A 22966-nucleotide genomic window follows, 5' to 3' on the forward strand; every position below is an offset into this window, starting at 1 on the left:
TAAGAAGAAAACAAACTATCTGTCATTCAGCTGGCTCCTCTCTCTCAGGTTATAAACGTTAAGGTGGGACCAGAATGGCGCGCTATGCGCCGCGTTGCGACAATTGTGCTTTGACACTTCATTTTAAACATGTGTGTTTCCATTTAGCCGCCCACAATAATGCGTTGCGTCATTGGTATCGTTGTACTAAACGCCAACATTTGTTCTAAACTGCTTGCGCCAAATATGTCAATGTGTTGTTTTTAAAAACATTCAACTGATTCGTGGACACAACAAAAACAAAATTTTCATACGAACTGAAATTCATTGAAAATGGAGTTTGAAACTAATCTAATCGAACTAGAGGAAGCAAACGAGTGCCTCAGGTCGAACGAACATTGTCTGTATAAAACAGCCGCGTAAAAGAGGAGATTTGGTTTGATATAGACTATGCACTGGAACAAGAAGGTAAGTATTAACATTTTTTAAACAATTGGACATCTTATTTTATTTGTTTTTATGCTCTTATTTTGTAGTGGAAATGATGGAAGGATGGTGGAAGAGGCACTGAGAGAAAGATATTCGCGGAGTAAATACGTTACCACAAGCACATCCGCAAATGGAGGTACATTACAACTCTAGCAACAATAACAAAATTTTAATAATTTAATAAAACAAATGTCTTAAATAACAAAATTTGTATATTGTAGGACAGCCAATAACTACGACCCCGAACGACCGGCTCTTTTGTAGATAATTTCGACCAAACTACTTGTGAGTTGAATACCTTTCATGGCTGCCGAAACCACGAAACTACGCGGAAAAGGAACAAACGGCAGCACAAAGCGGTTGATCTCCCCAACGTGGAGTTCATGGTGAAAACAATGTATGCAGCAAAACTTACCAGACATTATGTATTCGCCTTTACCTTTACGAATTGATGGAGAAGAGGCTGATGCTGATGTTGCTAGACCGCTGAAGGCCAAGTTCTTGGACTGATCATAGTCCAAAAATGATCACAATTATTACAATGAAAATGCAAAAATGGAGTAAAAACGTAAATAATAACTAATGTACCTTAACATTACTCACAAATGTGTCATGATACGAAGCCTTACGAGAATTGTTCCTATTTGAATATCTGCTGCTGACAAATCCATAACAGGTGTACCTTGAGAACGGAAATCTTTCAATCTCATAGAACCACCACAACCCTCTGCACTCAAAAAGTTGTGAAGCCCGTTGCCACTTTCACATTTTTTTCAGCATTTTGAGGATTGTCTTTCCCTAAATTCTCCAATTGAAGTATTCATGAACGGTAGAAAGATGTGCACCTGGATATGGTCGCATGAGCTTGTGCTCTAGAGGAAACACTGCGTCACCAATAATGTAATGTGGAAACATTATGTTAGACTTATACTGTAGAAGAACCATCTGACTTCGTTTTTAAGAAAGTGTTCTCAAATTCAGCATCGCAGATAGCCATTAACACAACATTACACATAAATCGAACTCAGAAAATAATAATGGTTTCTTTGTCGCATCAGTATATCAAAAATCCCTCCTGCCGGGGATGGTAGCCGGGGCCTTGCATATTATTCCGGATAGCATAAATAGTGGCTTCTGGGGGGGTTGTTCTCCGAATCGGTTCATGTCTTTTTCAGTTCTAGTTTTCAAACTATTTAAATCTGCAAACATAGGATCATTAGAAGTATAAAGAAGTTATTCTGTCTTCATACTTATGCAAAGTTAGGCAACCGATGCAAACTGAAAAAAAACTCGGCTGAATTCATTATATTTAAGGTAATGGTGAATAAACGGAAATTGATGCGTAATCAAAAAATGAAATAACAGATTCACAAGTTGATTGAAGTTGATTGATTGAATTTTACTTTGTTTACATGAAAAGATGTGACGCGAACGCTAGATTGTGATTACAAATCAGCAGACTGCGTCGGGCGAATGTTTTAGTACAAAACGCAAGCAATTACAGCTGATGAGAATCAACGCACAACGCGGCATTCTGTTTCCACCTTTATAGTTTCTGCAGAAAATAATTGATTGCGCATTGGAATACATTGGAATAAAAGGTAAAACCAAGTTAAAATAATATAGATTTCAATTTAAAATTTAAAACTTTTGCCCAGATTATGTACCAATCAACGGAATATAACATCCGATGGGACGCCTTGGGATAGCAGCTCGCATAGCCGTTCCCTCACAGCTTCCAGCTTCTGAGGACTTTGCTCGAGAACAATCTGATTGGCGGTTTCTCGGAGGAATACTTGCCAGTCGATTCCCGGTACCTGTTGGTTCACCGTGAACGGATGCTGTTGTACCTTGCAAGCTTCCAGCATGAGGATAGCGCTTCGCGAATTGCTCTCGGAATTGTCGGTAATTATTTTCGCTGGCTCCGAAGAAATGTGTAAACTTTCTTTCTTCCCGATGTATTGGAATGCAAATAGTCAGACAACTGTGAACCCAAAACAAGAAGAACGGCAAACAGTCATGGAAGTTATAGTTTCTGCACATAATTATTTATTGCGTATTCGTATACATTTGAATTAAAGGTAAAACCATGTAAAATGATATATATTCTGATTAATAATTTTTCTCATCGAATTTTAGAGCTGTAAGCGGTCACAGGAGGTTAGTCATCAGATTCTAAATACCACACACCAACGACGCGGATGCGACGGTTTACCATTTGTGAGCGTATTTACTGATGAAGGTTGCGTTAATGGATAATTTTTTGTTGCATGTTATCGCTTCCTGGCTACGGGAAACTGACAGGGTGAGGTTCCCATCTACAGGGTGTACAAGGTTTTGAAGGAAAAATATCCCTCACTCGAGGAAACCATTTAGAACCTCATGAAATTAAGCGGATGAATTGCCTACATACGAGTTGTTGGTCATAGCATCCCAGACGTGCCAAATGCGGTCAGGTTGATACGCCTGAAGAGTGGCAGTTTTCCGGAATTTCTCGATGAGGAAGAGAATCTTGAAAACATAACGCTGCCTGGGAGCAGAAATTAATTAGATGCGTAGCTTGCGTTTTGTGGTAGTTCAGTTTGGACAGCTCACGCGGACGGTAGCAGTCTACCCCGAGAGTCATTGTACTGTATAAGGTACACAAAAATATTCCTGTTCACGAAAATTGTTTTCAAATTGATCTTTTTATACACAGATGAAACAGAGCGCACAAAATATAAACAGTGCCCCCTAAAAACTTACAAGAGTAAATGTCATCACCTCCAGAGATGCCAGATGATTTTTTTGGAAGTTTTCGACGAGAATTTGAAATGTTTATGTGCATAAATATCTGCAAGCTACCTTTGTATCCGCGAGAATCGCAAAATAGTGTCTAAAAAAAGAGGTTGTTAGCGGAGGAAGCTGATTCTAATCATGATAAGTGAAGTGGAAGGTAAAACGTAATGTCAGAATTGCCGTTCGGACGTATCCCGTAAGTTTGAACTTATTTACATAGATGGTATCCAATCAACACTAAACATTGACTACAGTTTCGCCGGCACGGTTGATTGCCGTTATGAACCAGCACAAAAAACAAAGCTGCAAATTATACGCCAGTGGTACCACGGTACCACGATCAAAGCATACCTTGAATCACATTAGCCGAACCAGCTGGCGGAAGCATATGCATAAAGGTTACTAGGTTACAATTTTCAACGACAACTGTTTATTTATTATACTGCTTCAAATACCTTCGACGAAATCAAATGTAACCATATCAACGTAAGTAATAACATAAACAAATCCAAACTTTTCGTCTTGCCATTCCTCATACGTCTTTTCTAAATAGTGTAAATTACGAGCCACCTGTTAACTCTACCATCTTGATTCTAATATTGCAGTGTAGCAAAAAACAGAAATAATTAGTAAATATAACGAATTTTTTGGTAAATACTACCAATCTATAGTCATTTTCGACCGTACTAATAAACACATATGTCAAGCAGAACAATGATTCGGAAGCCCAATATCGGCTACATTTTCTCGCCGAAAATGCACGTATCAGAATTATATCCTTATTATACCTCCCTATTGCCTTATAGGAACAATGAAAATGGTTAATACGCGCTTTTCTCACCAATTTTCAGATATGACAATATCCAAGCTTACTAATGTTATCGAGTAAAATATACTAATATCTGGTAGGGATGCGGGTTTGTTGACAATATGTACAAAAAATTTGTACATTCTACTAATTTTTCATTACCAAATGTATTTAGTAGTTTTCGACCGAGGATTTTTCTAAGGGTAACATGTTTGCAAATTTGGCATCATTGGCATCGAACGGGTAACAAAATGCATCATTTTGCTAATTTCAAACCCGAACGTGAACCGGAATAGAGGTGAATGCCGTCATTGCTATCAATCCTCCCGACGAGCACGATAAACTTTTAATATACATCGTGATAGAGAACATATCAGGATTGTAGTTATTTACGGAATTCAATGTTCTGTGATTTTTTGAAATGGTGAAATCATTTAATTCTGGAAAATAAAGTCTGATATGCTCAAATAAATGTTACCAGATAATAATGACGTCATATGCATCCGCCTAAAGCGGCTATTTAATGTTATGAGTAAACCAGTTTGTCGTGTATGCCATATGTCAAAATCAGTATAATGTTTTGCATTCCTCGCCAGCCCGGCTTCAGACGGCAGCAAACATGAGCCTTCGAGGAAAGCCGTGAGAAGGTTGCATCGACCCAACCAATTTTAATTCAGTTGTGTGTCTAGTGGAAAGAAAAAACTATTGCTGCCAAAACTGTGTTGTCTTCATTCTGAAAACCATGGCGAACTGCCTACGAAAGGTTTCCATTCGATACGTCGGAAGGATTTTCACGAACAGACGGCCTCTTACATCAGCTGATTCGGATCCATCAATCAGTGGAGTGACTGCATTTGTCGGTACGCAGCAGACTTATGTGAGTAGTTCCAATCCTTGGTTCATACATCAATTGACAATGCACAACATTGCATAATATTGCAATTACAATATATCAACAGCTGATTTTCTAACCTCTAACCGAATTTGGCTGGGATCAAAAGCTTATGTTTTGTTTTTCCTGATTTCAGTTCCATACAAAGGCATTCTGTGGAATACAGGATATTCAAGCGAATGTAATTAAACCTGTTATCGGTATTAATCTTAGATTTACTCATCAATACGCGAACTCGAATTCTTTGCCGTCGGAAGACCGATTTTCAACGAATCAATGTCAGCAAAAGGTAAATGTTCTGTAGCTTTTCTGTGGACGTTTTTGAATAATGGTTGAAGTGGGCTTGCATTTTCAATTTCAGTCGTCTCCTCGGAACCTCCAACCCTCCGAAGAACAGCTGCAACGGGTATACGATGTGCTGGCAAACACCTTACCTAAGCTTTTCATACAACCGCTAGATTACTCAATCTACAACCCTAACTTAATATTCGAAAACAACATTCGGGGAATGCGAACCGAGTAGGCAACTTACCTTGTTTTCCTTGAATGTGATAATATTTTTTGCGGGTATTGCAGAGGATTGTATCACTATGTGAAACAAGTTGCACTGCTACGAACGGTGGGGCATTTAAAGTACGCTTACGTAGCGCTGGAGATACTCAAGATTACCAGACATCCGGAAGAGCACACCGTCAAGGTGCGATGGAGGATAAAGGGTATCAGTGGCCTTAAAGTGATGTTCCAGTTCTGGAAGTACAAGATCTGGAAGCTGAAGGAGATTCTGCAGGACACGGAAACGTGGGTCAAACACAGAACAATGTTCGAGGGAAAAGATTTAGAATCGAATTTTATTATTTTTTTTCTTCCAGCTGGTATGACGGATTTTCGGTGTTCCATGTCGGTCCAGATGGGTTAATTTATAAGCATGTAGCTGACAAGGTATGTTGCCGAGATGTGTTCATAAACGCGATGGAAATAATTCCTCCCCCTTTCTCTCAGATAATGCCAGATGATGACAAGGTGGTGGTGCCCGCAAAGAATGTAGTTTCGCCGAAATTGGCTCTATTTCTAGGTCTGACGGCGGAAATTAGTCCGATCGTGAGCTGCACCTGTTAATTGTTCTATTTAGTTACGGCAATGGCACCTAGGGGTGGACCATGCTTCTAGCAAAATAAGTTATTCATTTCAAAAAAGCGTAAAATAAAAGCACAGAAATAGTGAGATACAGTTTCAATATTGTTTTCGGCATGTCATAATCATCAATATGGTGCGGTCTCCTATACGATATCTCACGACACCTTAGCGGAGCTAGGATGAAACCAAGGATGTCTGTGAAAGACACGTCCGGACAGATACTCACCGTTCCCACTGACCAGTTGATACGCTGGTTTGAGCACTTCGGACAACTTCTTCAAGTTTGGACGTCCAACCAGTTCAACATCTCGGCAGGATCCGCCAAGGGTTCGGCGCACCACTCGTGTCAACTCCGAGGCTCCACCGCTGCACGAGATCGAAACAGCCATCCGGTGCATGAAGCCCAACAAAGCTCTCGGGGTCGACCGCATATCAGCAAAGATGCTCAAAGCTGACCCCATGCTATCCGCATGAATACTGCATCAACTATTCTCGAACATCTGGGACACCGCGACATTTCCGACCGACTGTATGCAGGGCGTCTTAGTGAAGGGTCCCAAGAAGGGGGATACGACTGTGTGCGATAATTGACGAGGCATCATGTTACTGTTTATTGTTCTAAAATTTCTGTGCTTCGAGTTCAATCTCGAAATTTGTGGGGCGGCTTGAGACGCAAAGAAGTCCCAGATAAAATCGTCAACCTCATCGAAGTACAAGGCTTTCACGTGCAGAGTCCTGCATAACGGAGCCTTGTCCGACCCGATACGGGTAGTCGCCGGTGTGAGGCAAGGATGTATACTATCACCGCTACTGTTCCTCATCGTAATGAACGAGGTCATGGTGGGTGCAATTCACCACGTACCGAACCATGGGCTGCTCTGGCAGCCTGTTAACATGAATCATCTAAACGACCTCGAGCTGGTTGATGACGTTGCATTACTAGCACAACGGCGCTCCGATATGCAGAGAAAGCTATATGACCTTGCCGAATGCTCCTCTGCGGCAGGTCTCAAAATCTACGTCAACAAGACGTACTTGGATGTAAATGTGGACAATCACCCCAACTTCACAGTAGCGGGGTAAGCAGTGGAACTCCGGGATAGCCTCCTGTTGTCCGGATATATATGGAACAAGATCTTTTATACGGATGAGCTGGAAATCAATCTATTTGCATCGGGTGGAAGTCAGATGGTGTGGAGTAAACCAACTCCAGGTTCAATATTTGGTTCCCACAGTAAAACCCAGCAGCGGTAGTCAGTCGATGTATGGTACATTGGCAGCTTATGAAACTGGAACCATAGAGTTTATCAATTCAGCGATGGACAAGATGGCTTAATTGATCTTCCTGAAACGTACCCTGCAGTCGCCCGTTCAGAAATTGGATCTCCCTCGTGATCACTGCCTCCAACAGAATAATAACCCGAAGCGAACTGACCTCATCGTGCGGGAATACCTGCTCTATAATGTCAAATGCCCAATCAACTGAAAACACCTGTCTGTTGATTATAATTAAATAAATATATAAATAAATCGTTGAGTAACTGTCAACCGAATTAAATTTCATTGATATCATATGATTTAACTTTTTTGGCTTATGTTCTTGCTAAATGTGTTTTCGTTTGTTTACGATGAAGGTCGCTGAGGTTCTACGCTGGAGGGCCAACGATCAACAACAAAAAACGGGTCGGCGGAGCGGAAGACAAGCGTCGACAAGCAGGCGAAATTGAATACTGCCGCCAAAAAAAGATTGGCGCCAGCATCAGGAAGCTGGCCAAGAAGCTCGACACGTCGCGGAGCACGATGGTCAGAATCCTGATAGTGGAAGGCGTGAAACGTTACAAGCGAGTATCCAGACCGGCGTATACGGAGAAGCAACCGGGGAAGGGGAAGCCTGAAGCCAGGGAAGAACCGAAAGCTGCGCCGTAAGTTCTTTAAGCCAGTCGTCACCATCGTTGTGGACGACGAGAAGTACTTTACGTTTTCGAACAATTTGACCGCTGGGAATATGGGGTTCTACACCGACGAGTTGGACGCCACACCCGATAAGGTTTGAAATGCCAAAAAAGTAAAGTTTGAGTTCAAGCTATTGGTGTGGGCGATTATTGGGACCGCTGGAATATTTAATATTTACATACAGACGTTGGGGTATGGTGGTAAATACGGAAGTCTACACGAAGAACTGTTTGCCAAAAAGTGTTGCTTTTGTAAAAAGACATCATAAGAATGAAAATACTGTGTTCTGGTCGGAACACAATGGCATTACGCAAAGGACACTCTGAATTGGTTGTCCGCCCAAAACACAATCCTCCAAACGTACCCCATGTGCGACCAATCGAGTCGTATTTGGCATTCTGTCCCAGTTGGTGTACGAAAATGGTTGGGAAGCCTCCACAGTTAGACAACTCAAATCCCGAATCATCAGATGTGCCAAAAAAGTGGACCTCATGATGGCCATGATGACGATGGTTCCGGGAATCTTAAGGATCATTGAAGATGAAAGGTCACTGTCTGTCTAACTGTTTCACCCCTCAAACGCACATTGTATGGACTTGTGAACATGCAATATGGAATTGAATTTAAAAAAATAGCTTTATCATCAAACGCGTTTTCATTTAGTCCCGCTACATATGAGTCACGTGGTTGACTTTTGATTGGTGTTGTATTTAACATTTAAAGGCACTCTTAAAAAAAACGAAACCTAAATCATTTATTCGTTTTATTTCTTCATTTTCCGAACCGCGAAAAGACCAATTACATACCTTCAAAAAGTTTCCAATATTCGCAAAATAATGCGACTTTTTCACTGTAAACTAAACAAAACAGATACTAGAACAGGAGAGCCGATCACGTTTTTGGTGGAATAGCCCTAGACCGCGGTTGCAAACCCAACTAGGTTACTGCGCACATTGAATTCAGTGTAATATTTACTGACGAAAACATCGCCCAGGATCCATACATCTCGGCTTGAAGTAGCAAGATTAATTGCTTGAAATCCATACAGACATCTAGTTCCGCCGTTATATTCCACACGCAGGACGTAATCATCGCCAGTAAGTACGAACGGTTTTCCTCCCATTCGAAAAGTAACGCTCGGTAAACCCGACACGAGCGAGCAATCAATATTAAACAGACCGGTGCTAGTCGGTGTTCCCCCCAAAGCCTTATTGAGAGTCACAGTGTGCTTAACGGGTCCACCGATAAAGTTCGTTCCAGTGTCAATGACAGCGTTACAATTTGATCCACACAATTCCGTAGTCCCGAACTGCATCGAATCCATCTTGACTTCCCAGTAAGCTGGTCGAACCACCGGCACGTAGGTGAATGATCCGGTGTATCTATTGGGATTCGAACCACCGAAGGTGACTTCACCCCCGAAGGAAGCATAGGGGTCCTTGTTCAAGTAGAAGGCAAAAATCGGTTCACTGATCAGACCCTGGTTGTACATATTGTAGAACACGGGAACGACTCCACTAACAGCGCTTGTTTTGTACGCAAGCCCCATAACTCCATCGAATTTGGCACTCGCAAATGCTTCACCACTCAGTATGGCAGCTTCGGTGAATGTTTGCCGCTTGACGGCTAATCCCGACACGATTACAGTGTCCGTCGAAAGATGACCAAACAAACCTCCAGAGGCATACTGAATGAAGAAGCTTGTACCGTTCTTCTCGTACGTGGAAGACAACAGTGGGTTGTACGCGTTTTCGGCCACTGCGGAAAAGAACGAAAATGTATCGATGGTTCTAGCGATTTAGTATCGATCTCTTACCACAATCTTTACTCCGGGCTCGACAGCCGACTGCTGGTACCCAGAGATTAGCGGAACCAGTATCGAAAATCACTTTGAAGCTTTGCGGTGGCGTGCCGATTGTGATGATACCAAAAAATTGAGTCTGAAAGACACACAAAAGTTACTTGATTCGCACACCTTTCAAATTCTGCAACCGTTTAAACTTACATCCAAATAATCGGACAGTGGCATAGAAACTGCGAGCATGCCTGAGAAAGGAAGATCGTAATTCCTTGATGTCACATTTCGTCGAAGGAGTAGCTCTGGATTAGTTCTATACAACTTGACCCTTCAAAATGGCAATTGTTCATGATTTAATACTGTAATACAAATTCCAGCCATAAGGTTGTTAACTCACCTATGTACCTGGGCGCGAGCGTAAGTGACCAGTAAGGTCATCCCAAATGCCAATTTGATAATCATCTATAAGCAAATTTATCCAATTTGCGGTGCAGTTTATTAAATATACGAACCTGCTTTCATTGAGCCGAAAGGTAATTTAATGACTTCATGAAGTTTTTTCTGTGTTATCCTTATCCGGAAGCAAACTGTTATCCGACGCCACAAAGTTATTTTCTATTTGCTCACGTGCCTAGATTCCGGTGTGGGTAAACAACGTTCATGAAACGAAACTCATTAATATCCATTAACTTTTGCCCAGTTTACCCAGTGTATTCGAATGCAGATTCAAGTCTTTCGGATCACACGATGATCTCTTCGTTTCTTAAACAAATGTTGAAAATACTGGGGCCATCTCACGCACTGAAAGTTGAAGTCCATAAAGCCTATACGCGAAGTCGAGCCATCCCGAACACGGTTAGTATTAAAGGATTGTTGCCTATGGTATTATCACAAGCAGAATTTCTCGCGGACAACGGGGGATGATTGTGGTAAAATATGAAAACCCCATCCGTAAACCCGTACTTTCTGTTTTCCCAAATCAGTACGCTAGTTTGAGGTTGTACAAAGACTAAATTCTATTCGACGCTCGCCCTTCTAGCTAAACTTTGATATAGTTTACAGTTCTAATCATATGCTGACGCAAGCTTCCCATGACCATAGTAGACTTAGACGCTTAGTGCTACTCTCTGATTAAGTAACTACTAGTAGCATCTGAAGTACTCTGGAAACATTGACACAGTCGCAACAATAATTCTCCCCAACCACTAGCTATTTTTGAAGCTCGTTCGAGGTCGTTCAATGTGGCCAAATCAACTGATACCAATACAGAAAAAGGGCTCGGGAAGCGTTTATCGGCTGCCAGAAATGTTTAAGCATGTGAAACTGGTGACCGGAATAAATCGCCACAGTAAACAACTGCAACAGAAACAACCGCTTAGAAAAAGTGTAGTAGGCTAGAAATATTTGGCGCGGGAAAAACATCATGTGCCTCACATTTCTATTATAAATTTATTCTCTTGTTCTCGTTTTTCGAAATTTATTCTGAGGACAATGTAATGGGGACGAAGTCCCCATTTGGCGAGGATAAGGAATCGAGGCGGCCCATGCCGCCAAGATGACGCAATCCGAGTCCACCGCCGACCCGCCGTCGGAAGCGGCGGTGTCTCGCACGCAAACCTGGGATCCACTGATTGCCCGGTTAGTTTGAAACATAGGATACGATCCTTTAGCAATGTCCGACCGAGCTCTAGCGAGCGTCGGACGGTATACGTCTGCCCGGGGCGTTACGTTTGCCTGGGGCGATACGTTTGCCCGGTTAATTCTTGTTTTGAAATACAATACCGCGCCACAATATTTATAGCCTACTACACATTTTATAAGCGGTGGTTTCTGTTGCAGTCGTTTTCTGTGGCGATTTATTCCGGGAACCTGTGAAACTATCGAAGTTCGGTTTACAATATCTGGTTTGGCAGTCTATCTGTACCTGGGGTTTGAAAAGCTACATTCTCAGTGCACCGGGACCGTCGTCTGAGAAATTTACGTGAATGAGTGTCTAGAAAAACGACTATTGTCTCTCCTGAAGGCGTCTTACGAATTACGGCGTCTAGGAATTACGGAACAAAGACCACGGAGTGGTATACTGCAAACAACGTGCAGGATGTTCGCAAGGGCAAGAGCCCTCTCCACACGCTAGATCTCGCCCAATCGAGAAATATTGGGCTATCGTTAAGCGGAACTTGAAAAACACAAAAAAAATATGTTGGAAGTGAGAAGTAGCTTAGAGTCAAACGAGCCAAATACATGTTCAATTATGTGTTCTACCCCCGTTCAATGTCGCAGTTCGCTTTCTCGGATTCGGATGTTTCTGAGAGTCTTAAACCATGTTAACCATCGATCGACTTGTTGCAATAACGGCCACAGCACGCTTCCGTAGCTCATGGTAGGTCCTAATATTGTAGCCCGGATCCATCTCTCTCCAGGTAGGGGAAAAGGGGGGAATTTGGACCACCTAAGCAAATCGCCTAATATTTCCATACCAATACGGTCTAAATAAAAAATGTCACCTTGAACTCTGAGCTACACTTGTTTTCTCTCAATCAATAATGTTTAATCATTATAAGAAGCTTCAAACTACCAAATATATCATAAAATGAAAGAGTTGGTTTTTGAACACTAAAACTTGATACGGGGTGATTTGGACCACTGTGTGTTTCATCGAAAAAAACATTCTTATGTTTATGTAAAGTATTTTGGGATAATGTTACAGAAAAATTGGATTGAGACTATCTCGAATTCTGTATGGATCTTTTCACTGTTGTTCGAGCATTTTCGATGCTTGATCAAAGAAACTCCGCTCTTGATGGCCTGCGTTGCTCTTTCAAACTCCTCCTTCTTCCAACGTTGTTCATTCAGCGGCATCTGGGATCAATTAGACCAATGAAAGGCCTCAAACCTGTAGGACCATTTAACCCCACAGAAACGTGTCCATGTCACCCCACACAACATGCAAAAATTGAAATGCAATTAATTTCATTTATTGTTATCAAACTTACACTTTCGCTGCATCAAATTGTTCCTCTTCTGTAGACGAACAGAACTTTACTGCACAATACACGAAAAATTTGTTTAATCAGCGGGAAAAACCTTAAAACCACGATCGGAACACTCGCATTTTTTGGCAATCAATGTGCTTGCCGTGTTCATGCTACCGTTTCCTTCCACCTGTCGAGTTTCATCGAATTTTTTTACGTTAGGTACATACGGTTCAACAATAAAAAGGGGATGACATCGTAAAAAAATTCAAGTTGAGTCGTACTTTTTGAGATAAAGGGGTGCTCTAAATCACCCGGATGTCCAACTCACCCCGTGTTACCCTACGGGTTGATGTTTGTCTGAAGTTTGCTGTACTCGGTGGCGTTTAGAACAGACCTTTGCCTTCATGATGTACCATACTGAGTAATCCAGCGGATTGAGATCGTGACTGGATGGAGCCCAGAATGGCAGATGTTCCTGCAACCACTTCTGAGTGCGGTTCGAAGTGGGGGACGGAGCCCCATTTTGTTGAAATACAACATTTGACTTCGGATCGCATTGCTTTTTGATCCACGGAAAAACAAACTTACATATAACTTTTTATGCTCGTTGGCAACGTCTTTCACCGCAAGAAAACTAATGTAGCGATCGGTTCTAGAATTTGATACCGGTTCGTCGGTAAACATGCTCTCGTCGGTGAACTGGATTGCCGGATTCTTTCACTCGAAGAAGTTCAAAATTTTCTTACATCTCTCTGGGGAGTCCATTGATTTCAGTAATTTTTCAGAAAAATTCCAGATGTCGACTAATACAGGCCGGACTCGATTATATACAGACTCGATTATATGTGATTCGATTATATACAATTTTGGACTCGATTATATACAGTTTGGAAAAAAAGATTTTTTTTTATAATTCAAATATTGCTTATTTCAAGAAGAAATGTACTCTTTCAGCGTTAAGGTGAAGTTTAAGTGTCTATTACATGTACAGTGGGGTTAAAATCGTGATTTTTGATAATTTTGAATTTGCTTGAATTTTCACCAGGAATTTTTTTTTTTTTTATCCCATTTATTTATTTAAGGCTCATTAGCATTTTAGCTGTAACAGAGCCGAATTTTAATCGTGTACATGTCACATGGTTATCATATCTATAATTAGCACATTACACAGTTGCCATTCGCCAGTATTCCTTCTATACCATTACATACGGTACATTCACACAGTAGCCATTTAGGCGTAAGGGTATTCTTTCTGTTCTTCCATTATCCAGTTGGACCACCGGACAGCGGAGACAGTTGTTTGATCATTGTTGAGTTATTTATAGAACAGTAGCCCGATGTGTCTGGCAGAGCAGAGCAGTTGTATGGATGAATCGATCTTATTTCGACCGTGGATCGATCTCCATCGTTGATGATTGTTGCGTGGACGTAGCTATTCTGTAACAACACAAAGATGGTCAATGAGGGTCCTGAGTTTTGAACTCACGATCGATCGCTTACTAAGCGAACGCGCAACCAATGTGGCTACGGAGACCCCCTGCCACCAGGAATTGTTTATATCGATATTGCAGCCAAATTAAGAAAGATAGAAGTTGGCCGTCAAAGAACAAATTGTAGAGAGGTTAAAGAACTTCAATTTAATTGATAGAAACAATCTAGTTTAACATAGTTTTTCAGGATAAAATTAATAATAACACATTAAAAATGATAAACTTTTAAGTTTTTCACTTTCAAAATGTTATTAAAGTCCACTAATTTAGTTGTTCCACTACTATATCCTGTACTAGATTTTATAGCATCAGGATCGTCTTCCGTAGCGTACTTTTTAATGTAGAGCCAGTTTGAGACAACAGAATCCGAAACGAAAACAAAGTTCTATAACTCTGTCATTGTTGATATTCGAACATGTGCGTAGGAAGATTTTTTTCATCAAATATGATCGTCTTTCACCTTCCTCGATAATCTGGATAAATTTATTTTTTTCATGTGAGAAAGGTGTTTTCTGACTTTAAGGGGATGAATCAAAAATCAAATTACTCTTTTATTTTCAAAAATCGAAAAATGCATGCAAAAAAACAAATAAAAAAAAATTTTTTGACTCGATTATATACAGTGAAAAGAAATCAAAAACTGTATATAATCGAGTCCACGCTGTAATTAAATTTTACTAAAGGGTGTGTCACATCAAATTGCATCACGGAAAAAACGCTGTAGAAATTTAATTTTTAGGAATTATATCTTCAGCTTTCGCTTATAATCAGATAAGAGTGTATAGATCACGTTGGCCATGCTTCACTGTCAATTTTTCGTAAATTTGGAAAAATGTCGTCGAACGAAAAAGAGCGTCGTGAATTAATCCTGTGCACTCATTCCGAGAATCCGGAGTTGTCACATCGGGACATCGGTAAGATGCTGGGAATCGTCCAATCCACGGTCAGCAGAGTACTAAAACGATACTTCGAGAACCTAACCATCGACCGGAAGGTGAAGAACGGCAAAAATGGATGCTCCGTCAGTGAAAAAGATCACAAGCGCGTAGTTAAGCAGCTTAGACGTGATCCGAGAAGTTCGGTCCGGGATGTCGCCAATAAGCTGAATTTGTCAAGTTCATTCGTCCAGCGGACCAAGCAGCGGGAGGGCCTGCGTACATACAAGGTTCAGAAGGCTACTAACCGCGACGAAAGGCAAAACATGGTGGGGAAGACGCGAGCCCGGAAGCTGTACACCGAAATGCTGACGAAGCCGCATTGCCTGGTAATGGACGACGAAACCTACGTCAAAGCGGACTTTCGTCAGCTGCCGGGCCTGTTGTTCTTCTCCGCAGAGGACAAATTCAGCGTTCCGTAGGAGATTCGCAAGCAGAAACTATCCAAGTTTGCCAAAAAGTACACGGTGTGGCAAGCTATCTGCTCTTGCGGAAAGCGGAGCGCCCCCTTCGTGATGACCGGCACGGTAAACGGGCAGGTTTACCTTAAGGAGTGCCTACAGAAGCGCGTACTACCACTATTGAAGCAGCACGAGGGCTCGACCATCTCCTGGCCGGATCTCGCTTCGTGCCACTATTCAAAGGACGTGTTGGAGTGGTACGAAGCCAACGGGGTCACCTTCGTGCCAAAGGAAATGAACCCGCCCAACGCGCCGGAGCTTCGCCCAATAGAGAAATATTGGGCGATTATGAAGCAGGCCCTCCGGAAGAACCCAAAAGTAGTCAAATCGGAGGCGGACTTCAAGAGAAAATGGATTCCTGTTCAAAAAAAAACTACAACCTGACGTTGTACAGAACCTAATGGACGGGGTAAAGAGGAAGGTGCGAGCATACGGGCTTGGGCTCGAAGTATGAATAAAAAGAAAATGCCAAAAGTTTTTTAATAGTTTTTATTTTACTGTCTAACATTTTCAAAAGGATCGGGCGAATTTCTACAGCGTTTTTTCCGTGATGCAATTTGATGTGACACACCCTTTACTTCTATAGAATTTTTTTATTATAATCAAAATAAATGAGGTCAGCAATCAATTTCAGTAAAAGTATTTTCACACACCACATCGTATATAAACCACAAAAATATTAACATTGATAGAATTTTTTTCTACACTTCATCTGATTCGCAACTCAACAGTAGGGTTTGACTGACAGGAGAAAAAACACGCTCGTACGAAAACGAGGATAGGGCAATTCGTTCGAACGAGCTATGTTCGAAAGGAAAAATTTACTCCGTACGGAACCAATAGCACGAATGAGGCATACTTTCGAACGTTTTGTACGTTTTGATTTTTAATGGAAACAATCGTTTTTTTTTGACAAAGCTGTATTCATTCCTTAACATAGTTTCCTTCGAGGATAAAACACTTGGTATAGCGAGTTTCCAACAATTCGATTCCCTTTCTGTAGTACGAAACGTCTACGAAATATGTCTCAGTTTCTGCGATGACTTCCTCATTCGATGTTACGACATGGGACCGTTTTTTTATTTGCTTCATCGTTCAGTTTGTCCAGTAACGCTGCATAATAATTGTTAATTGTGCGGTAATTGTTTTTCCATTCTGCAGATAATCGATGAAGATTATACCACGCGCATCCCAAAAAAACGGAGGCTAAAACCTTCCCGCCCGACCGTTGGTCTTCTGGTCGCTTTGGTCGGCTTTCGTGGCTTGTCAGCCATTCTGCCGACTGTTGGACTCAGGTAATGGATCCACTTTTCATCCATTGTCACAAAACGTCGAAAGAAGTCCACTCGATTACGCTTAAACAACGCCAAACCAGCTGTTGAACTGACAACGCGCCGCTGCTTTTGGTCGACGGTCAGCAAACACGGTACCCATCGCGCGGATAGCTTTTTCATGTCCAAAATGTCGTGCAAAATATATCCCACTCGTTTTTTGGAAATGCCTACGGCCTCAGCTAACTCGCGTAACTTCACCTTACGATCATTCAAAACGAGTCGATGCACTTGTTTTACGATTTCTGGATTCGTACCCTCTTTGTGTTTGTACGGCCCATTTTGAATTCACTAAACCACCGATAAACTGTTGTTCTCGAAGAAGCAGAAGTGGAATAACATTTCGTGAACCACTGCATTGATTGTTCAGGAGTTTTCCCCATTAATAAACAATGTTTGATCAAAATACGATATTCCTCTTTTCCATTTTCTATACGAATGCTCAGGTAGTAACACTTAAACAACTCTAATTTGTGAACAAATAAACGAAATGTCATGAAGCTTCACACAAAAGCTAGTGACAGATGAACCTCTTGATCTGCAGAAAAATCCAGAACCTTTGTCCACGTGATATGTGGACAGTCTCCTACTGAAATTTCATCAAAATGTCAAAATACAGACATGTCTTCATATCTAGCATCTCTGTGAATAACAAACCAAGCGTTACATGACAGTGGGCCATTTGAGCGATATCGAACGACATCTATCGAAGGTTTAAGTTGGCGTGAAGTGAAGATACTCTTGTAAACTCTCTATCAGATCAGCACACTCGAAGGCAGTTTTGTATTGTTCAAATTTAAATGAAAATTGTTACTTGATGTTCCTAGAATACTCAAAACACGTAGTGCTGTCCCTTACCTAGCTGTTTTCTTTATGAATTTTCTAATATTTCACACAAAATTTAATAATTATAATATAAGATCATTTTCAGTCACAATTATCGTTCATCATAATTTAACCACTTACAAAAACTTTGTTACTCTATTAGATAGAATTCACATCTTATACAAAAAGGGTAATTTTCACTCATAATTTGCGTTTTTCAGTTGTCTTTATTCAACCTGAAATTCTATTATCATTTTCGCTTCACACCAACGGAACCCGGAGCTTAATCCGCGTTGACGGCATTGAGCTTCAGATTACAAAATGGGGGAGTAGACATGACAATATAAGTTTGCAGAAGAAATGAACACAATTTTCAAATAAAAATTATGAATGAAAATTATTTTTCCTAAATCAAATTAGTACTCTATGTAATTGAAAATCACTTTTGCTTGCAAGTCACTTTGCAAAAATTGTATCTAAAGATTATTTTATATTATAATGGCAAGTTTTGGTGAGTATATTTGAAAAATCATAGAATTTAGTTTAAATTAGGTTCAGAACAACGTACTTTAAGTAGATAAATAACAGGAAGACAAAATTTTCATACGAATTTTAGCAATTTAAAACTGCCTTAGGGCTGACTAATCTGATAGAGAATAGTTGGCTTCATACAAACTAATGTCGTATCCAGATGTCGACACCATTCCGCCGTCAACGCAAACTGACAAAAGTGCATAATTTTTCCAAGTCATGTTTCTTGTTCTCTTCTAGAACCTGGGCAAACATTCTACTGCCGGCCCTTGAAGAGAATATACAGTGTTTGAAGGTTTTTTTGCGTCGATATTCTATTTCTGGAAGCAGGTACATCTTTTCTTTGAGTGGCTTTATTTGTTTTATTCTTTTTAACAATAGTTGAAAGATTTTCACAACGCCGCAACAAAATGTTATTGTGTATCTTATTAGGATTGTTTTGTTTGTATCGTATTCACATTACCAGTCGATAAGCGTTATTATCTTTTATTATGAATCAATATTGATTATGATACTCTGTCTGTTTTCTTTTTTAATTATCACAATTTAGGTCCGTAAAGATAAACCTTTAGTCGGGGAATTCGTCGATTCAATGTTAGTAAAGTCAGTGATTGCCGTGATTTGCCTGGTCGCGCTGGCCCAGGCGGATCTGGTTAGGTAAGTTTTTGCGTTTCGTCCTAATTGAGAATGATATTCTCTTTCAAATGAGTCAGCGTTGTGGCAATAGCTGCTGATTGAATTGACTTGCGTTTCAAATGCTGCATTGTTTGCATGTTGTGTTTATTTCAGAGTTCAGCTGCATAAAACCGAAAGTGCTCGTCAGCATTTCAGAAATGTGGACACTGAAATTAAGCAGCTCCGGTTGAAGTACGGTTCGCTCACCGGACCCGTTCCTGAGCCACTGTCGAACTATTTGGATGTAAGTGAATCAAATGTGTTTATCAACAACAAGTATTGATTTCTTTCATTTACATTCTAAATAGGCTCAATACTTTGGTGCTATTTCAATCGGTACACCACCACAAAGCTTCAAAGTTGTTTTTGATACCGGCTCATCTAACCTTTGGGTGCCCTCGAAAGAATGCTCGTTTACCAATATCGCCTGTTGTAAGAGATTGCACTATTATCAGTCGTCTTTACACGAGTAGTAACGCTATAATAATAATAATTCTAGTGATGCACAACAAGTACAACGCAAAGAAGTCTTCAACATTCGAGAAGAACGGTACCGCCTTCCACATCCAGTACGGCTCGGGCAGCCTCTCAGGATACCTCTCGACCGACACGGTATCAGTCGGTGGCGTCGCAATCAAGAAGCAAACCTTTGCCGAAGCTATCAATGAACCCGGGCTGGTATTCGTTGCCGCCAAGTTTGACGGAATTCTTGGACTGGGCTACAGTTCAATCGCTGTCGATGGAGTTGTTCCGGTGTTCTACAACATGTTCAACCAGGGTTTGGTTGATTCGCCAGTTTTCTCGTTCTATCTCAATCGCGATCCCCAGGCCGCCGACGGAGGTGAAATCATCTTTGGTGGTTCCGATTCGAACAAATATACCGGTGATTTCACGTACCTTCCGGTTGATCGCAAAGCTTACTGGCAGTTCAAAATGGACTCGGTGAAGGTTGGCGATTCCGAGTTTTGCAACAATGGATGCGCGGCGATTGCCGATACTGGCACCAGCCTGATCGCAGGTCCGGTATCGGAAGTGACCGCCATCAATAAAGCCATCGGAGGCACACCGATACTCAACGGAGAGTACATGGTCGATTGCTCGTTGATTCCCAAGTTGCCAAAGATCTCGTTCGTGCTGGGCGGCAAGACTTTCACCCTCGATGGAGCCGATTACATTTTGCGGGTGGCACAGATGGGTAAGACGATCTGTTTGTCTGGCTTCATGGGAATTGACATCCCACCACCGAACGGACCGCTGTGGATTTTGGGTGACGTGTTCATTGGTAAGTATTACACCGAGTTCGATATGGGCAACGATCGCGTCGGTTTCGCCATCGCAATTTAAGACGTTCCAAATGGTGCAACATGCGTGATGCTTTAATTCTAATTACAAAGCGGATTTCGAACGGACTGCTCGTTGCAAGGGATAATTAATTTCAATTTTGTTTCCCATTAGTTTAGAACCCGATATCAAAAAATAAAGAATACGCATCGAAAGACTGTCAAATGGATTGTTTTCTGTCATTAGTTGACAATCATCGAATATCTCAGCCTGTTTACCGTAATAGATGAATTCCAGTTAATAGTTGAATTACAAAAGTCCCACCCCTTCCTATGAATCCATCCTGACCTGGGGCCTGATTCTCGAATACACTTCACGGTGGAAACGGGATGAAACGTATCCGCGATGACAACGGTACGGTGTCGACATCTGGATACGAGATTAGTTTCCCACTAAACTTATCATTATAATATCAAATTATCTTCAGATGAAATTGTTGTATGAGATTATTATATCACATGAAGAAGTTTTCCACTCAAATTGAATACCAGTTTGATACGAAGAAGTTAATTTTCATTAATGAATTAATTTGAAAAGTGCTCATTCTGTCTGAAAACTCATTATTATCTTCGACACTTCACTAATAGCGAATTCATTTTTGTTCAGCTTCAACCTCAGTGCCGCACTAACTGCTGTCAAAACGTTTTTTTGTTCAGTCAGTTTCGCACTCAGTGTCGCACTGGTTCGCCCCAAAAGCTGTTAGTTTCGCACTGAGATGTTTCACGGGTTGGCCCTCGGGTTCACCAATACAACTGAACCGAACTGTCAAGTTCCGAGTATATTTTGGAAAATCTAAAAATAAAAACTATGAAGATGAAAAACCTGCTGCTTTTGCTTTTGTATTATTGGAATCGTAATCCAATTCGGATTCTGATTTTGAAAGTATATTCGAGCAGACGGCATTAAGCTACGTGTGCTTTCATTGGGAGGCGAAAATAATGATGGATATTCAGGTGGAATAAACCTGCTTTCAAAATCAAAATTATGAATGAAAATTTACTTTAACGTATCGAATATTTATTTCATGTGATGAAATAAGAGGTTTTTTTTCGATATCACAGAAACATATTGAACGAAAACTGTGGCTAATGATGATTTTATATTATAATAGTAATTATTTGTGGAAAAACCAGGAAATGCATCGACAAATGGTTAAGTAAGTGTCAGAACTACATGTTTTAAGTAATAAAACAATATGAAGTGAAAACATTCATTCAAACTTTTATATTTTTACACTGCACTTGGCCCTGCTGATCTGATAGAGAATAATTTACCTCCCAAGCATTAATATCGCCATTAGACGTCGACACTGTACATTTATCGTCGCGAATATAAACAAATCAGACTATATAACGCACACCAACAAAACACCGCATTCGTGAAACTGAATACGTTTTTTTATTACAGAGTCAGTTTGGCACTGACTCAGTTTTAAAAACGAATTCGCTATAACTCGTAAAACGTAGTTTAATGGCGTGCCGTTTATTCGTTTCCACCGTAAAATGTATTCGAGAACCAGGCCCCTGACCTCACTATGCTAGATTTGTCTTAAGTTTTGAACAGTAATGGGATAATTTACTAATAGCGAATTCGTTTTTAAAACTGAGTTAGTGCCAAACTGACTCTGTAAAAAAAACGTTTTCAGTTTCACGAATGCGGTGGTTTGTTGGTGTGCGTTATATAGTCTGATTTGTTTATATTTGCGACGACAAATGTACAGTGTCCACGTCTGATGGCGATATTAGTGCTTGGGAGTAGAGGTGGGCAAAACGGTTCACTTTAATGAACCGTTCACTTAAGTGAACTAGTTCTTTTGAGCAGTTCACTCACTCTTTTGTGCAGTGGAGGGATATGTCAAATCAAGTATAAAAAGTGTGGGATGTTATGTAAGACTGTTCATTCATAAAATGCCGTTTTAATCATTATTCGTGCGATATTGATTAGAAATAACTATAGAAAATCAAACTTTGATTTTGTTTGAGTCGTTATTCATTATTTTCAGCATAAACTAGCATTGTGCTGCTTTGCTTACGATGTATTGCAATAAATGCTATAGCAAAACTGTACCCAAACCGCGAACGTTCATCTCAAAATTATCGAGCACAATTTGATATAATATGAAACAAGACTGTTTAAATCTTTCCGCTTTCAACTATATTTTTTAAGTGAGGTAGATTTGCATATCAACTGAAATATGCTGAAATATTTACCCTGAACTCCAAAATATGAAATTAAAATTTATTTGATAAATAATTTAACAATCCAATTTAAAACCATCGTATCCTGAAATGTTGCGTTTTTTTATGAAAGCGACAATCCCGACATATTATTTTTGTTGGGACTATCGTTTGTTTCCATTCGTTAATTTAAGAACTATTTACCTTGCAGCACCATTCATCTATCACTCGTTTGTTTTCTTTCCTCTTATGCACCTAGTGATCCCCGATTTTTGAAATTAATCGATCATCAGCTAATCGAATTCTTTTCAGCAGTTTGTTATTCGATACGATCAATCGCCCAAAATAATCGATTAATCGTCGTACTGAGAGAAACAATTAGTTAGACTAATAT

The 22966-nt window shown here is 40.5% G+C and overlaps 3 protein-coding genes and 2 long non-coding RNA genes across 8 annotated transcripts; 4 read left to right on the forward strand and 1 right to left on the reverse strand.

The window, feature by feature from the left end:
* Window positions 1–247: 247 nt before the first annotated feature.
* Window positions 248–1019, forward strand: LOC129780617 (uncharacterized). The gene is made up of 3 exons (XR_008744097.1): window positions 248–447; window positions 516–604; window positions 690–1019. It is a non-coding gene; the product is annotated as an uncharacterized LOC129780617 (long non-coding RNA).
* Window positions 1020–1920: 901 nt separating this feature from the next.
* On the forward strand, window positions 1921–3925 carry LOC129763143 (uncharacterized). Of its 2 annotated transcripts, XR_008740806.1 has the most exons (6): window positions 1921–2069; window positions 2127–2369; window positions 2445–2549; window positions 2608–3107; window positions 3167–3442; window positions 3501–3925. It is a non-coding gene; the product is annotated as an uncharacterized LOC129763143 (long non-coding RNA). The 2 variants fall into 2 exon arrangements; XR_008740805.1 differs by having other exon boundaries at window positions 3167–3925.
* A 698-nt stretch (window positions 3926–4623) lies between these two features.
* On the forward strand, window positions 4624–6169 carry LOC129771619 (uncharacterized protein C6orf136 homolog). The gene is made up of 6 exons (XM_055775447.1): window positions 4624–4931; window positions 5083–5235; window positions 5308–5465; window positions 5523–5744; window positions 5816–5885; window positions 5946–6169. The coding sequence occupies exons 1-6, from the start codon at window positions 4797–4799 to the stop codon at window positions 6060–6062; spliced, it is 855 nt and encodes a 284-aa protein (XP_055631422.1). The 5' UTR covers window positions 4624–4796; the 3' UTR covers window positions 6063–6169.
* A 2638-nt stretch (window positions 6170–8807) lies between these two features.
* LOC129761951 (lysosomal aspartic protease-like) lies at window positions 8808–21050 on the reverse strand. 3 transcript variants are annotated; one of them, XM_055759812.1, is made up of 5 exons: window positions 20884–21050; window positions 10229–10462; window positions 10039–10159; window positions 9850–9973; window positions 8808–9791 (listed from the first exon to the last, which is right to left on the reverse strand). In XM_055759812.1, the coding sequence occupies exons 2-5, from the start codon at window positions 10291–10293 to the stop codon at window positions 8947–8949; spliced, it is 1155 nt and encodes a 384-aa protein (XP_055615787.1). In that variant the 5' UTR covers window positions 10294–10462; window positions 20884–21050; the 3' UTR covers window positions 8808–8946. The 3 variants fall into 3 exon arrangements, with proteins under 3 accessions (XP_055615787.1, XP_055615788.1, XP_055615786.1); XM_055759813.1 differs by lacking the exon at window positions 20884–21050 and adding an exon at window positions 10537–10887; XM_055759811.1 differs by lacking the exon at window positions 20884–21050 and having other exon boundaries at window positions 10229–10887.
* On the forward strand, window positions 18552–20560 carry LOC129761950 (lysosomal aspartic protease). The gene is made up of 5 exons (XM_055759810.1): window positions 18552–18709; window positions 18930–19036; window positions 19169–19298; window positions 19363–19486; window positions 19554–20560. Exons 2-5 carry the CDS (start codon window positions 18972–18974, stop codon window positions 20396–20398), a joined length of 1164 nt encoding a protein of 387 aa, XP_055615785.1. The 5' UTR covers window positions 18552–18709; window positions 18930–18971; the 3' UTR covers window positions 20399–20560.
* Window positions 21051–22966: the final 1916 nt, after the last annotated feature.

Source organism: Toxorhynchites rutilus, chromosome 1 (genome assembly GCF_029784135.1).
Source record: "Toxorhynchites rutilus septentrionalis strain SRP chromosome 1, ASM2978413v1, whole genome shotgun sequence".
Taxonomy (NCBI): Eukaryota; Metazoa; Arthropoda; class Insecta; order Diptera; family Culicidae; genus Toxorhynchites; species Toxorhynchites rutilus.